This window comes from Populus trichocarpa, chromosome 18 (assembly GCF_000002775.5).
Source record: "Populus trichocarpa isolate Nisqually-1 chromosome 18, P.trichocarpa_v4.1, whole genome shotgun sequence".
Taxonomy (NCBI): domain Eukaryota; kingdom Viridiplantae; phylum Streptophyta; class Magnoliopsida; order Malpighiales; family Salicaceae; genus Populus; species Populus trichocarpa.
Window position 1 is genome coordinate 11,743,063 of NC_037302.2, and position 15,044 is coordinate 11,758,106.

Genomic DNA, 15,044 nt, shown 5'->3' on the forward strand with positions numbered 1-15,044 from the left:
TGCCGAAATACATGCCAATGATGTTTTTTTATTTTTTAAAAATTATTTTTGACATCAGCACATCAAAACGATCCAAAAGGTACAAACCGCACTCAATTTTTGCAAAAAAAAAAATTCAAAATTTGATGAAACGCAGTTACAAACACAATGCCAAACGGTCTCTAAATGTATATATAAAGTTTGTATTATAAATATTGATGAAGTGAAAATAACACTATTATTTTTTTTTTTTTTTCATACTCTGATTTTACTTAAACATGTTGGCGGCCTTTGATTATTGTAATTTCAATTTGATTCATCGAAATCATAATGTTATTAACAAGTCAAGTTGGGATTTTCTTAATTTACAAAAGAACATCACATGTACAGAGGGACAACCATGTCGATTCATTACCATATTATATTTATAGCAGAAGCTTGCTGGCATGCATTTTCCGTGACCCACAAGTCTACAGATTTCGGATGTGTTTGTTTTTTGAAAAAGTAATTTTTAAAAAATCATTTTCTAAATTTTACTGTATTTATTTACTATTAGAAAAGTTGGTCAACGTAAAATATTTTAGAGTCAAATAAAAAATTTAGCTTGGCTTCTAAGAAAGTGTTTTCCTTTTTATTTTGGGCAGAAAACACTTTCCGGAAGTTGTGAAAAATTTAGAAATGTTATATTATTTGTTGATTATATCAAATTTGGTTCTCAAACTTTTAATTGTTATATATATTTTGTTTTGAATATTTTTTTTTCAATATCATCATTTAGAATTTAATTTTTATATTAACTTTGATCCTCATTTTTATAATTGTTATTTGTTTTTCCCTTATCATTTTTTAATTGAAATTTTTTATCTATCAAATTTGGTCCTCATTCTTTTGATTGTTACTTATTTTATTTGAAATAATTTATGAAATGATAGTTATTATTATTTTAATTTCATCTTTCAATTTTTTATTTTTTAGATTTGATCTCTATTATTTTGATTATTATTTATTTTATTTGAAATAATTTATGAAATTATATTTTTTTTCAATTTCATTATCATTCAATCTTTTAATTTGTAAGATTTGTTCCTCGTTATTTTAATAAACTTGAAAAAATAAGATATTAATAAATTATTTTCCAGCTCATTTTCCATGATATAACCAAACACTGGAAAGTGTTTTCCAGCTTATTTTCCATTACACTACCAAACATCAGAAAATAATTCACTTTCCCGAAATTCACTTTAAAAAAAAAACTTACTTTCCAGCAAATAAAAAGAGCCTTTATGGCAACTAACGGCAAAGTAGAAGAGCATTCCTTTTCTATCCTTTCTCTTGCCGAGCCACTACTGTCAGTGCTTGACAGGGAAGAAGATACGAGGAGGTAGGTGCTCGTCGGTTCAAGAAATAGCAGAGAGCTGCATATCCATGGCAGCCTCCGATTTTCGAACGAGGCTAGCTCTTTTCACAAGGGGTTCCAGAGATGATGTAGTCGCTGCAGGCAAACACTTCCGCAACACACAAAGGCACCCATAAGAACACTATCACTCGTGGCTTTGTTGTTAAATAAAACAGCAGAGACATGGATGGCATTGTAATGATAAATAAAAGAAAGAGAGTAAAAGAAACACAGAGTACCATGGACGATCACTTTTCAATTGATTATCGTTACTTACAAATCCATAATTAAGCACCTGGTAAGTGTCATAAACAGTATCACAAATAGCGTGCAGGAGCTCTCCAAAACTAAAAAGGAGAAAAATTATTGACCATTAATGAATTTCGAATAGCTAGAAATTTGACAAATAATACAATATACAAGCCTAATGGCTGAACACAATGCTTGGTAGTGATTTCAGCCCCAAGGAAGAGACCCCCTTGAAGGATACCAACCTAAACCAAAGGCCACCCAATAAGCCTAATCTCCATTAACCATGAGAGAATGAAAAGGGACTCTTTTAATTTCTACAAATGACGAGTATTCCTTGCTCATGGGCTGCTTCCAGGGTTCGCCATCCATCTGCATAAATGCATCTTTCCATTCCCCACCCCTCACTTCCAATCGTATTGCTGCAGCCTGAAAGATACCAACACACAACTTGTGAAAATGAAAGCATAACTTCAACAACGGTGTGGGTTTCAACCCTCAAAAGTAGCACAATGGCAGCCTGCGTCAAGCATTCAAGAACTTCAATGTACGTGATTAGCAACTGTGAACTAAGATTAAAAAAAGGCAGTTTGGACGTCAATAAAACCTGCTTCTAACATTAAATTATAACTGGTAAAACCTTGACCAAAATATAAATTCGATCCATCAAAATTTTCAACCAAATATTGTACAGCGATACAATTCATACAAAAGTAATGCCCAAAGGCACACTAACACATGCATACCTAAACAGTAAACACAAAATAAAAATTTCAAAATATAGATTCATGGTTGACAACATTTTATATATTCTTGTCTCTCAGATGAACATAGCACAATCTCTTAAAAGTTTAGGATCTACTAATTTATTTGATAAGATCCAACTGACAGATCGATTAAATAAAGAAAGATCCAGGGATCATATATTATGGCACTCCAAACCAACATAACATACTAGGGATTGTGATGACAACTAAATCTTAATTTATACTTTAAAACATTTTCAGACTGTTTGGAACCCTTTGAATTGAATTCAATTAAGAGGTTTTAATAAAAACTCATGTTTGAAATTATTTGAAGTGTCGAGAATTAAATTTCAAATGGAATTCAATCTCTAAAAATAATACAAAAATAAGTCAGAGCCATCCTTTCTGATTGACTACACTAAAGAGGAGATATTAATATTAAAACTAGCTTCCTCAAAATACTCATTTACCCATTTCTTTTATGAGAGACTTTTGAAGGAATAAGATTAAGGTAATATGGTTAATAAAGAAAACAAAATGAATTGAATTTTCTCTTTTGAAAAATAGACATGTGATTTCAACTTATTTATCAATTAAATTCAAATTGAACACTATAATTGATTTCAATTACAATAGAAAATTGGTTCCAAATAGCTTGTTTAAGCATGCACTAAATTTATCAAGTTTCAATTGACTACAATACCTGGGCTATGTGTTTGGCAGAGATGAGTTCAACCATGACGAATGATGCATGCCATCCTTGCTTTAAGCCAAAAATTTCTAGGAGGCCATCATCAACATGGGCCTCCACAAAGCCTTTCTGGAAAATAAAAAAAAAATATAAATGATGAATCATTCTTGGGAATCAGAGAAGCAAGCAAGCATAATTTTAGCCAAGCATGAGAACAAATTTCAATTATCTCCAAGGTTATGTTTGGTTTGGGGTAATGGGGTTATATACTTCAAGGGTAATGATTAAGGTTGTTTACTGTAAAAAACTAGAGCGAGGGAATTATTAAGGGGTTAAAAATTACTCCCAAATGGTGCAAATTGGGGGGGGGGGGGATATTTTAACCTTGGAGAGGGAGAAGTAAAATATTTTCAAGGAAGAAAAAACTTGTCCTTTCTACTTTTTTTACTCTCTTCCTAAAACTTATATAACCCATTTTCCCCTCTTTTACTTGCCCCTTGTTGGTGGAATCCTCTAACATACATTATTTATATTTAATTTTAATTGGCCCCATCAATCAATACATTCATTTTTTGAACCTCATACCAAAAAACTTTAAAAAGTCGCTTTTACACCCGCATTCGCAGCCTTAAAAATTTCTCATATAATAATTACTCTTGTAATAATTTATCACTGTTTTTTAGCCTTGTAACCTTTCAACAAAAGGTAATCCAAGTCATAGAATCGCAGGTGTCATATGGAGATAGTATACAGCAGTTTCAGGTAGTAAATAGCACATAACAAAATCCATAGAACAAATTGTTTAGTGTGGAAAAATAATCTCAGAGAACAGATATGTGATACCTTTTCCAAATACTCTGGTTTTGGGCTACCCCATGGATTTCTTCCACTTGCATAACTGTGAAGATTTAAAGCAACGATTGCCCTCACACTAGAAGAAAGAACAAATGAGAGTAAATTAATTATAACCAGATAGCACACAAAGGGTAAAAGAATGAGGTGCAAAGAAACAAAAGAAATATTTGGGTCAGACAAAACACTTGCATGCGTTTATGAAATTGAGTATACAGTTATGGATGGCTGAAACAAAAAAGAAAAAGAAAAGATAGTGCTCAGAAGCATCTAGTTACTTTAATCATTAAGTATCTCAATAGAAATTGCATCAATCACACTCTTACCTTTTAGGAACAGGTATCTGCTCCCATTCTGAGCAATTGACCTTCTTAACATGCATCCTGATGATATTCTTGAGTCCTCTGCAGCCATTAAATGTTATATCATCATATAAATGATCAAGGCAACATATTGTCATAAAATTTTGTAACGAACATTAACAATGCATAAAGAAAATTCCATAAAAAATGAATAAATAAAAAAGAAAAGCTAGCTTGCATACAGTCAAAAATATTTTATAAGGAGATTCCATAAAAAACGAATGAGGAGGCGATTCCATAAAAAAAATGAATTTATAAACAAGAAAAAGTAACTTGAATACAGTCAAATATATTAGATAAGATGATAAGAAAAACTAACTTGTATACAGTCAAATATATTTGATAAAGGAACAACAACAACAACAATAATAATAATGAGAAGGAAAAGAATCAAATATCCAAAGCATGACCATTTCAGCAACTACTATTTAAAATGAAAATTTTGGCACCCATATTTCCAAGGGAACTGCTGTGAGGCAGTACCAATGGTTGCACATGAAAAATGTAGAAATATATAAAGGAACATAAAGTTCTGAAAATTACTGATAAGGTTAGCGTGGTATGAGATTTAGAAACAGTGGTCAAATATTGCAAGAGAACATTTTCTAGTGAAACAAAAGTTAATCAGAGTATATTCCTTGATTTAATAAACACAATAATAATAATAATTTAAAGAAATGAAAAGAAAAAAAAAAGGTCATCCATCACTACGACAAATTGAACTATAATCCTAGTTACAAGGTCGTTAAAACTAGTTGTAGACCCATAGTAGTGGGATTCTGGGTGTTAGAATATGGAGACAGTCCTACCCTTCAGCATTGTTGCATTAAGCGACTGCTCTCAAGACTCAGACTTGCACCTTTAAGGTTGCAAGCCAAGAAATTTTACAAACTAAGCAATGAATCCAAACATTATTCTAGTCATTAAGTATTAGAACAGCGAAGAGAAACAAAAGATGTTCAAAATAAATGGTATAAAACCAACTTAAGTTCTGATATGTCTAACCTCAAACTTGGATCACTTATGCAAGGTGTGAGGAACCAACCCTGAGTGCAAGTGTATCCAGAGTAAATCAACTGCAACAACAGATCAAACACAGTATGGTATCAAATATCAATATACTAAAAACTATTGAACCCTAGACTAGGTTTAGAAGTTTTAAAAAAATGATGCCTCATCGACATGCTCGAAAAACATCTGTTTCACTAATCACAGTGGAAATAATGTTAAATGTTAAGCACACTCAATGGCTCAGCTATATTGATTGATGTAGTGCTTCAACTCCTAACCCTAGTTAGAGCTACTTTAGCCACCAAATAAGAAACAATAAACACTAAAACCTTGAATAATCATATAAACTAAGCAATCAAGTATTATCCTGGAGGTCATTATTCATTCGCCATCAACTCTCTGGTAACCTTTTGACCCTACATATAACTTCTTATCATACCTATAAGTGCAAGAGGATAACATGAATGGCTCAATAAACAACACAATTGGATAACCTTTCTACAGCTTCTGTGAAGTTCATCAAACAATAGAAACATGAAACCTTTGCAGCTGAATCTTTATTTCTAAATGGAAAAAAAATTGAAAATTAGTATGTGTTCAAAAATGGAATGTGGGTTAGATATATTTTATTTGACTTCAATATTTCTTTTCTTCTCAAGATTTTCAATTTTTTGCAATTTCAAAATATTAGTCTGGCACAAGCAATTTTAATGGAATGGTACAAATGTACCAAGAACAGAGCTCTAGCAAAATATGGAGATTATATGTCACTTTCCCACCATCATCATAATTTAATACTACATCTATCCAACAAAGACAGTCCAGGTTTCTGTTTAGTTGGTCCCAAAGTACAAGTACAATCAAAGAATTCATATTTACAGGGTTTTACCAAGGTAAAACAAGTGCAAATTCATATTTAAAGTAACAGGAAGATTTGATCATACCTTGTTTGAAATAGGACCTTGTGCAAGGTAAGGCTTTTCATTGCGTAAATGATGGAAGCCATAGGCAACTTGAGCATCCATTCCTGTGCGAACAAACAATAAACTTAAAAGCAACCTAAAGAGCACAACAAAATACAAAGATTCATCACAAGCGCAGATCTGCAAGGTTGTCATTTGGAACAAAATTTTTGAAGTCATGAAGCAAGTCTTAGCAAATGAAGTTTATCTTTCTTTTTAAATGTCATAGGATTCTTATTTGAGTTAATTGATGAAATATGGTTCCACATTCACTGCCTAGTTTTCTATCTCATGAACAAACAATATATAATATGGTAACCAATAGATAACATGCTGAAGAACAAATGGGCACAAAAAAGGAAGCAAATAAAAGAATCATATCAGAAGAACCAAAGCAACAGATTGTTTGAGAATAGAACATTCTTGTTTCAGTTCATCAGTTGAGACTCTCATCAACACAAGAAGTTGTTGAGTTCAAATTCAGACATGACAAATCTCTAAAACCAAGCTAAAGCCATACGTGCACAACATTAACAGCCACTCTAGAGCATATTGGCATACCTATGCTGAAGTAATTATAAAACACTCCTTCATAGCAATTCACTTTCTCAGGCAGCTCCCCTTCAATTGTTAAACCCTGCACTCAAAAGAAAGTGTCAATCTCTCAGATACCAGATTTGTACCAATAGATCAGCATATCAACATCACAAGATTAAACTATCAAAGCGACTGACTTTCAATTGACAATGAGAAACGAGATGTCCTCCCTTTAGACATGTATTTGTTCTTTTAAATCCATGGATCCCCACCCCTTTGTTTGTGTGCATGTGTGGGTGTTAAAAGGTGGAGGTGGGGGGGATGAATGGCACATTCTTTTGCAGATGAGACAGGCACATGACCCTAGATGAGGCAGCACATGATGAAAGGAGGATTCATTCAGACAAAATAAGGGCTTGAATGACCTTTGTTAAATGTAAGGTTGAAGTCCTTCAAGTTGTTTCTAATCATATTACTTGATTCTAAATATATAATATTACCATTCTTTCCAAGATACATGTGCCTTCAGAAATTCTTAAGATCAATGTTCATATTTTTTACTTTGATGAAAGGTGATTATAGGCCTTCTTTTTATGCTAGCAAATCTAGCATGTTTCAAAAGTATCTCATTAAGTAGCACCCAGATCCAGAAATTTTCCAGGTCCAAAACACATTTCCTGATAAATTAGAAATCCTTCCCTCTATCCCGTTAACTAGCATGGGTCTGTAGAGTAAGCTAACTCATCCAAAGGTCATCCTAGCCCTTGACAATGATAATACCTATCAGCATCGTAAAACCAGACGGTAACATGAAAATGAAAAATCATAATAATAAAAATAATTAAGTTTGGAGCAGGACAATCCACTACCTGATCAAGGGAACATTCATCTGTGGATTTCAGGGAATGGGGCGGATCCACCACTTCTCCTCTTGGCATTGACATTAGAAGATGCCAACTGCATCATCAAAAAGGTAGTGTTTATAAGTGCTAGTTATATTGAAAAGTCATAATCAAGCCACGCCTATTACCAAACAAGACTTCTTTCAAAGGTACAAGATTTGTTAACAGCACAAGAGGATTCAAGCTGCAAAGAATTAGAAGGGATGTGCACAAGAGGAATCCTCAAGGGCACAAAATCACAACAGAAACTGAAAACCAGCAAAAAATGCCAAGATACCACGTCTTAACAGATAAAATTAGAACTACCCGCAAAAACTGAGTGCTAAGCAGTGGCAAATCAGGGAAAACATCAGCTGCAAGGTTAATGCACAAAGAGGTATCTCCAAGCTACAAAATGGCCACAATTGTCCCCACATTATGTGATTCCCAAGAATAAGGATTTCTTTTAAAGTTAACAAAGCATCGAGCAACTTGAATACTGGCAGCTGTCAAGGAATTATCAACTTCCAGATAAAATGAAAAGAACTTAACAAAGGAAATACATTTTTTTTGTTAATAACATAGGAGCAGCTTGCAACATAAGAGAAAGCTTACCTATCTAGACGGCACACTGGACCAGTGATGGCCCTGAGAAGTGATCTTTTGACAGCTGATTTCCAGGCAAAAGGGAACGAACCACCCTGAAAAAAATCATTCAAGATCACAATTTAAGAGCGCAAGATAAAGTCAGAAAACTCAAAATTTAACGTAAAAGAGAAGCTTACCCAACCAAAACTCCTTGACAGGTCATTTCCAGTACCAAGAGGGATGACTGCTACAGGAGGAACAGGCTCCCTACCCTGCCTATGAAGTTCTGTGAGACTTCCTAACACCCAACCAACCGTACCATCACCTCCCGCAACCTGTTCAATCATCCAAGAATTTCTCAAATAACACACATCCAGGAAACAGCATCGTTACCATGACCATTTTTGTACAGATCAAGAAAAGGTCCATTTATTACCAAAATTCTCAACTTGTCACGAGTATCTTTGGCACAAAAATCACCAAGGCCGGCCAACTTCTCTAAACATCCCAAACCATACTCCACAAATTCATTAGGCTTCACATCGCTTAGATCAAAAACCTGCATTGCAAATCATTACTTATTCAAAACCCCAACTTTCTATAATCATATTAACTAAAACTAGTCAACCAGCCTGTTAATAATTACTTTTTCATTGCCTTTCTTTAATTTCTATTTAACTCGGCTAAACCCATGTTTAAGCTGATTTTTTTACTGCTACATTAACAAGAAAACTTTCAGAACTAAAACTAACTATAATTATTAAGAAAAGAAGAAGAAGAAGAAGAAAAACAAAAATCCCATGCGAAACCAGCAGGAGCAGTCTATCATGATTAATTAATTTTTAATCATCCATTTTTTCACTAAATCTTCACTGCTCAATTCAAAAAAAAAATATTAATTTATTTTCAACAACAACAATAACCAACAAATCAAGACGACGCAAAATAATCCTCAAAACGACACACTGGGAAAAGGGGGGGAAACACAATGCATTACCTGCTCCTCTCCCATTAATTGCTGAAGCCTCTCTTTAAGTTCAGGCCCATGCCTACCACCACTTCTGGAATTCACAAACACCACCATAGGCCCCTCCGGCGCCTCCTCACGACCAGCACTATTTCCTTCTCGGTAACGGTCAGCGGCGGCATTAACATCCTTTGAATTGATTGAATCTCGAATTGCGTGACGCAGATATTTAGGCATCGACAGTTTCCTCTTCAAATCCTCTTTGTTTACTCTAAGGCCTGATAATCCACATCCTCGAATTGATTCAATTACTGATGATCTCGACGTCACTATCCTCGCCGTCGATCCTTCCGTCGTTGAGGCCGTCGGCGAATCCATTTTATTCTTCAAAAAACAAAAAAAAAAAAAAGAATACCTCTCCTCTCCTATCCTCTCCCTGTATTAACAACTCATTTAATATATCTCTGTTAGAAAGCAATGAGCTTTGGAGATATGATTTTTTTTTTTTTAAAGGTTTTCTCTTTGTGTTATTTGATTTGTATATTTAAAAATAAATAAATGTGAGTTGGTGTCTAGAGAGAGAGTTTTGGTTTTTTTTTAGAGAGAGAAAGGGTGGTTTGTTTTTCCAGATTTTTTGAAAAGGGAGGGATGAGGGTGCGGACAGTTAACTAGAGTGAGTAATGATGTTGTCTTCGTTAAATTACTAATGGTGCCAGCTGGAGTTTAATTAATTTGATTTTTTCAAAAAACAAAACAGTAAATTAATTTAATTACTCTTTTTTTCTTTTTTTACAGTATAATTATTAACATTGTTATAAAACTCGATATAAAGTGATATAGTCCAAACTTAATTTAAATAAAAAATAAAATTATATAATTTTAATAAATAAAAAATTGATTCAGATTTATCCAGACACATTTAATTTTTGAAAAGGCTGATATTAAAAAAAAAAAAAAAACCCACCGAAATAGAGCATCGCTTTATCATGCACGCACTCTTAACCACCGTAAGAAGGACCGCATGAAGCTTCCAACTTCAGGTTTGTTTGGCGTGGTTGCGGTTGCGGTTGCTTTTCAAATAGCTTTTCATGCCAAAATGCATGTTAATAATATTTTTTTATTTTTTAAAAATTATTTTTGACATCAGCACATCAAAATAATTTGAAAACACTAAAAAGATATTAATTTGAAGTTAATAAAAAATAATTTAAATTTTATTAAAAATATTTTTAAAACATAAAAATAAACAAGCCAAATAAAAGATTGTGTTTGAATACAGGATGATGGTACTTGCATTGTCCAAAGAGGGAGCGCATCCCCACCTAATGCTCGTGCAACCAATTTTTGTTTTTTTATTATTTTTATACTTGTTAAAAAACTAATTTGTTTTCTATTCAAATTTTTTATAAACTAAAAGGCCATAATGAAATTAGAAGCTGCTGGACATTTGTTTTAATGTTTTTTGTTTTTAAGAGTATTTTACTATGCTAGCAAAACATAAAAGATCAAAACAATCTTGAACCCTAATTTCAATTTATTTTTTAAGAATAATAAAGTCATTTCACTATATTAAAAAAGTATTTATAAAACAATTTATCCCCAATTAATTTAGCAATGTCTAACTGATTCCGTGAAAAAAAATTACATTACCTCCAATAACAAAATTTGTTAGTTTTTATGAGAAAGATTAAACTATTCTAATCTGCCTTATAATGAATTTAGGGTTATAATTTTTACTGAAACCTTTTAGTTTGTTTTTTTCTTGTAGCTATAACCATTGAGTATGCACATGAAAAGGTATTTAATAGAAAGAAGTCTGTTAAAAAAACAAAAATGGTATTTACATTTCAATATTGATATGATATATTAGCAACATGATTTGGCAAGAGAACCTGATGTGTTTATTTGTTTGTTTTATTTTTAAGAGTTGGTGTTTGATATTTTGGTAACGGTTATTTTTTAAAGTGTTTTTGTTTAAAAATACATCGAAATAATATTTTATTATTATTTTTTAAATTTTATTTTTGACATCATCATATCAAAATAATTAAAAAACATAAAAAAAAATTCAACTCATTTTAAAAATACTTTTAAAACATAAAAAAACAAAAACAAACAGGTTATAAAATAAATTACTCATACACTCACTCTGTTACTTGGTGCGTGGATGGACGGAAACGGCAGTTATACTTTCTACAACAACAAATGACTCTTGATGTTAGAGACATGACACCTGAAAAAAAGGAGTTAGGACACTACTCAATCACCAACCAAATAAAAAAAATAAGGTTTTAAAAAAATACAAATCTAAATTTGCTCTTTAGAGATCCATCGTTTGAATTTCACAAACCTCAGAGCCACTAGAGATTTACACGATTGTTAACTTCAAAGCCCGTAAAATTAGTCGAAGTACGCGCAAACTGCCCAGACATCCACGTTAATAAAAATAAAATTTAAAAAATATGAACAAACAAATCATTTCATATCAAAGTTTTTTAAACAAAATAAGGTGATCAGTGATAGATGTATAGGATAGGTCCAAAAAAATATTAAATTAATATCAAGAAAAATATTATTAAAGTTTTTATATATATGATTTGCATGGAAATATAGCATTGTTATGAAAATATGTAATCGAAGTTGAAATGTATGAATGATGAAGCACGTTGCGTAAATTTAAGGAAACTTGATACCCACGTTTGCCTATCAAAATAATCAACACACCATCGATCTATAATGATCCGACAATTTATATTTACCTATTTGATGTAAAATTTCAACTTATTTATGATTTGTTTGGTGAGATGGTTAAACCTGTTTTTTAAATAATTTTTTGCATGAAAAAAATATTAGATTGATGGTTTTAAGTGATTTTAATGGTTTTTTTTTATATAAAAAAAACTAAAGATAAAAATACCATATATTGATTACTAACATGATTAGTAGAGAGCTTTCTACTTGTAAAATCAGTATATATTTATATTTTTATAAATATATAGATGTGGGTGGATAGGATGGATGGATTGTCAACTAGTTTTTAAAAATTAATTTAAAACATTTTTTTTTTTTTAAAAAAAAGAGTTAAACCACGCTCCTAATGCTCCACTGAAGGAGCTAGTTGAGATCTACCTTTTTTTTTTCCTGGTTTCCATGATGGATGCTGCAACATGCAAGACAAACAGTTTGAAAAAAAAAAAAACATCTTTTAATTAACTGCTATAATGCCATATTGATCCTTAATTTTAATTATTACCTAAATTTATTTTAAAAAAAATCTAGTCTAATATCCCTAAAAATTTCTATTATCTTTATTTACTTAAAAGAAACATTTTCATATTTTTCGAATATCATGTTATTCAGGGTGCCCTCTATTGTCATTAGACGTTGCTTAATTTCAAGACATAAATAAATATTTATCACATTCAATCTTGAGAAAGTATATTTGGAAGTTTAATTACAAAAGAAAATCCTCTAATTTTGTGCAATAATTCACAATTATCCAGTATGATCATTCCACGCGCATGGTAATGCCTCAGCCGGCAAGGATGACCTGTTTTCTTGTCGCCATGACCAGAGGTTTATTCGGAGCATGTCTTGCTACATAGAACATTCTCATCCCATGCACGTTTTAAGCACTGGGTTCTTGTCCCTTCACGAGGGCAATATCAGCTTCTGCTTTTCTTCCACGAATTGGGCAATTGTGGAAGCTAAGCACTGCTTCAACATAGTGGCTGCCAGCCTGTTTTTAGTTTCTAGAGATGGAAATTAAAATTACGAAAGGGAGAATATCAATTTAGTCCCTGGCCTGCGTGCCAATCTTCAATTAAGTCCCGATATTAAAGATTTTATCCATGGATAAAATCCCAGATGCTCCAGACATCTCGGAATCTATCTGATGAGAAAATAAATATAAATCGGGAAAAGGACCCAGATTGATAATTTTCAAATTAATAGATAAAACGATCAATTTCGGGACTCAATCGAGAATTAGGTAATGCAACATTAGGGGCTAGCTTGAGGTTCCTAAAGAAACAAAGAATATGCCTCACGCGGTAGATGACCGTCGGCGTCGATGAACCGCCAAATTTGCCCAAAAGAAACTCCAAAGCAGGAAAGCGAATTCGGATGCTTCTGGTGAAAGGTTGCATGTCTCCACAGTCCTTGAGGACTTTTGAATTGTCGTCATCTTTGGGCAAAGAATCTTGGCTTGTTTTTTCATGCTTTGAAACTATGCTCGCCGAATTGACTTATTCTTCCTTCTCCTTTTCTAGATGGATTTCGAGTACTCCGATTCATTTTCATTTAATTTTTCTCTTGGCTGTTGTTCGAAAGAATATATATTGATTATTTTTATGAGGTTTAAATGTATAATTGGTTGAAAAGTATCTATGATTTTCTTATCAAATCCAACTAAGCTCCTGGCCTTTCAATTCTTGTTTTTATTATTATTTTTTTGGCCGTCGAATTATAAGGTCAAGATAATGCATCGCCCTCGTTAGAGTTTTCTTCAGCTCCTGTCAATGAAACCTCGTCAAGTAGCACATGTGTGACCGACCACTCCCTCCCGATTTTTGTTGACGAAAGCTTGAGGACGGAGGACCCGACCCGAGATGGTGTTTTACTTTGTCATGATTCTAGGTAGGGGTGAGAAAATTGATTAAATTGAGAAAATTAAAAAAATTAATTGAAAAAATCAATCATGAAAAAAACCTTATTAGAATATTTTAAAAAACCAACTGGTTCGGTTTAGTTTTATAAGCCTGAAATAGAAAAACCAAACTGAATCAAACCGAAATTAATAAAAAACACAACAAAAAAAACCGAGCCAAACCGAAACCAAACCAATTAGAAATTACAAAAAAAAACCTAAAAAACAATATAGTTTTTGGTTTTTAATATAAAATAACCGAACCGAACCGAAACCAAACCTAAACCGGTCAGTTTGAACTGATTTTAATTTTTTTTTAAATCCAGTTTGGGTTTTTTAAGTAAAACCAAACCGAATCGAAAAAAATCAAGAGACAATATCAAGAAATTACGAGGTTGTGGATGTATAGTTGGCTCTCTCGACCAATAAGCTTTGTTTCTAAAACCTTTATAATTTGAGTTTATTTATTCCAACTTCTTACCACTACAACACTGTGTTGATATTCTTGTTGTCTCTTTTTCTTAGTTCAAAACCCAGAAAATATCCCGAAGCATTACTTCTGTGGTGGTTAGGCTTTCCTTGGGTGCCCACTGCCTTGAAGGCAGGCAAAGGTCATCTTGAAAATGATTTTGCATCACGTGAGATTCGGGATGGCTTTGCTTTCATGTGCCACTTTTTTTAATAGTTATACTAGCAAACTGTCAGCACTGCTTCGCTCGGTGGGATCAAGGATTTTTAAATATAAACAAAATGTTTAGACTGCATGGAATTTTTTACCATAATTCCAATTTCTTTTAATTTGGTAATTTTACCATAATTCCAAAACTAATTATATAATATACATAAAGGAAACTCATTTTCTTTGTAGCGATTAAATGTAGAAATGGTAAATCTTTTTCTTTCTTTTTTTTCAATTTCTTAAGTGTTTTGGTATTGTAATAATGGCAAATCTGTAATTTTATGCAACTCCTTTTTTTTTTCGCAAACAATTTTTATTTTTTATTTCTACTTACACTCAGTCTATTTATCATAATATTTTTTGTTCTTATCATCATTCCATTTCATTGTTGCAATAACACTGTGGAGATTGTTTTTTTTTTTTAAATCTCTTTCTCTAACACTTTTTAACTTTTCAAGAGAAGTCATTCAGCGTCAAATATATTGTTTCTCTTTTT

At 32.3% G+C, this 15,044-nt stretch overlaps 1 protein-coding gene across 1 annotated transcript; it reads right to left on the reverse strand.

The window, feature by feature from the left end:
* Window positions 1-1,595: 1,595 nt before the first annotated feature.
* Window positions 1,596-9,862, reverse strand: LOC7488999 (diacylglycerol kinase 3). The gene is made up of 12 exons (XM_002325046.4): window positions 9,252-9,862; window positions 8,691-8,813; window positions 8,452-8,589; window positions 8,282-8,367; window positions 7,655-7,742; window positions 6,810-6,885; window positions 6,231-6,313; window positions 5,281-5,351; window positions 4,240-4,317; window positions 3,905-3,992; window positions 3,074-3,190; window positions 1,596-2,053 (listed from the first exon to the last, which is right to left on the reverse strand). Exons 1-12 carry the CDS (start codon window positions 9,597-9,599, stop codon window positions 1,895-1,897), a joined length of 1,455 nt encoding a protein of 484 aa, XP_002325082.1. The 5' UTR covers window positions 9,600-9,862; the 3' UTR covers window positions 1,596-1,894.
* Between the last annotated feature and the right edge of the window lie 5,182 nt (window positions 9,863-15,044).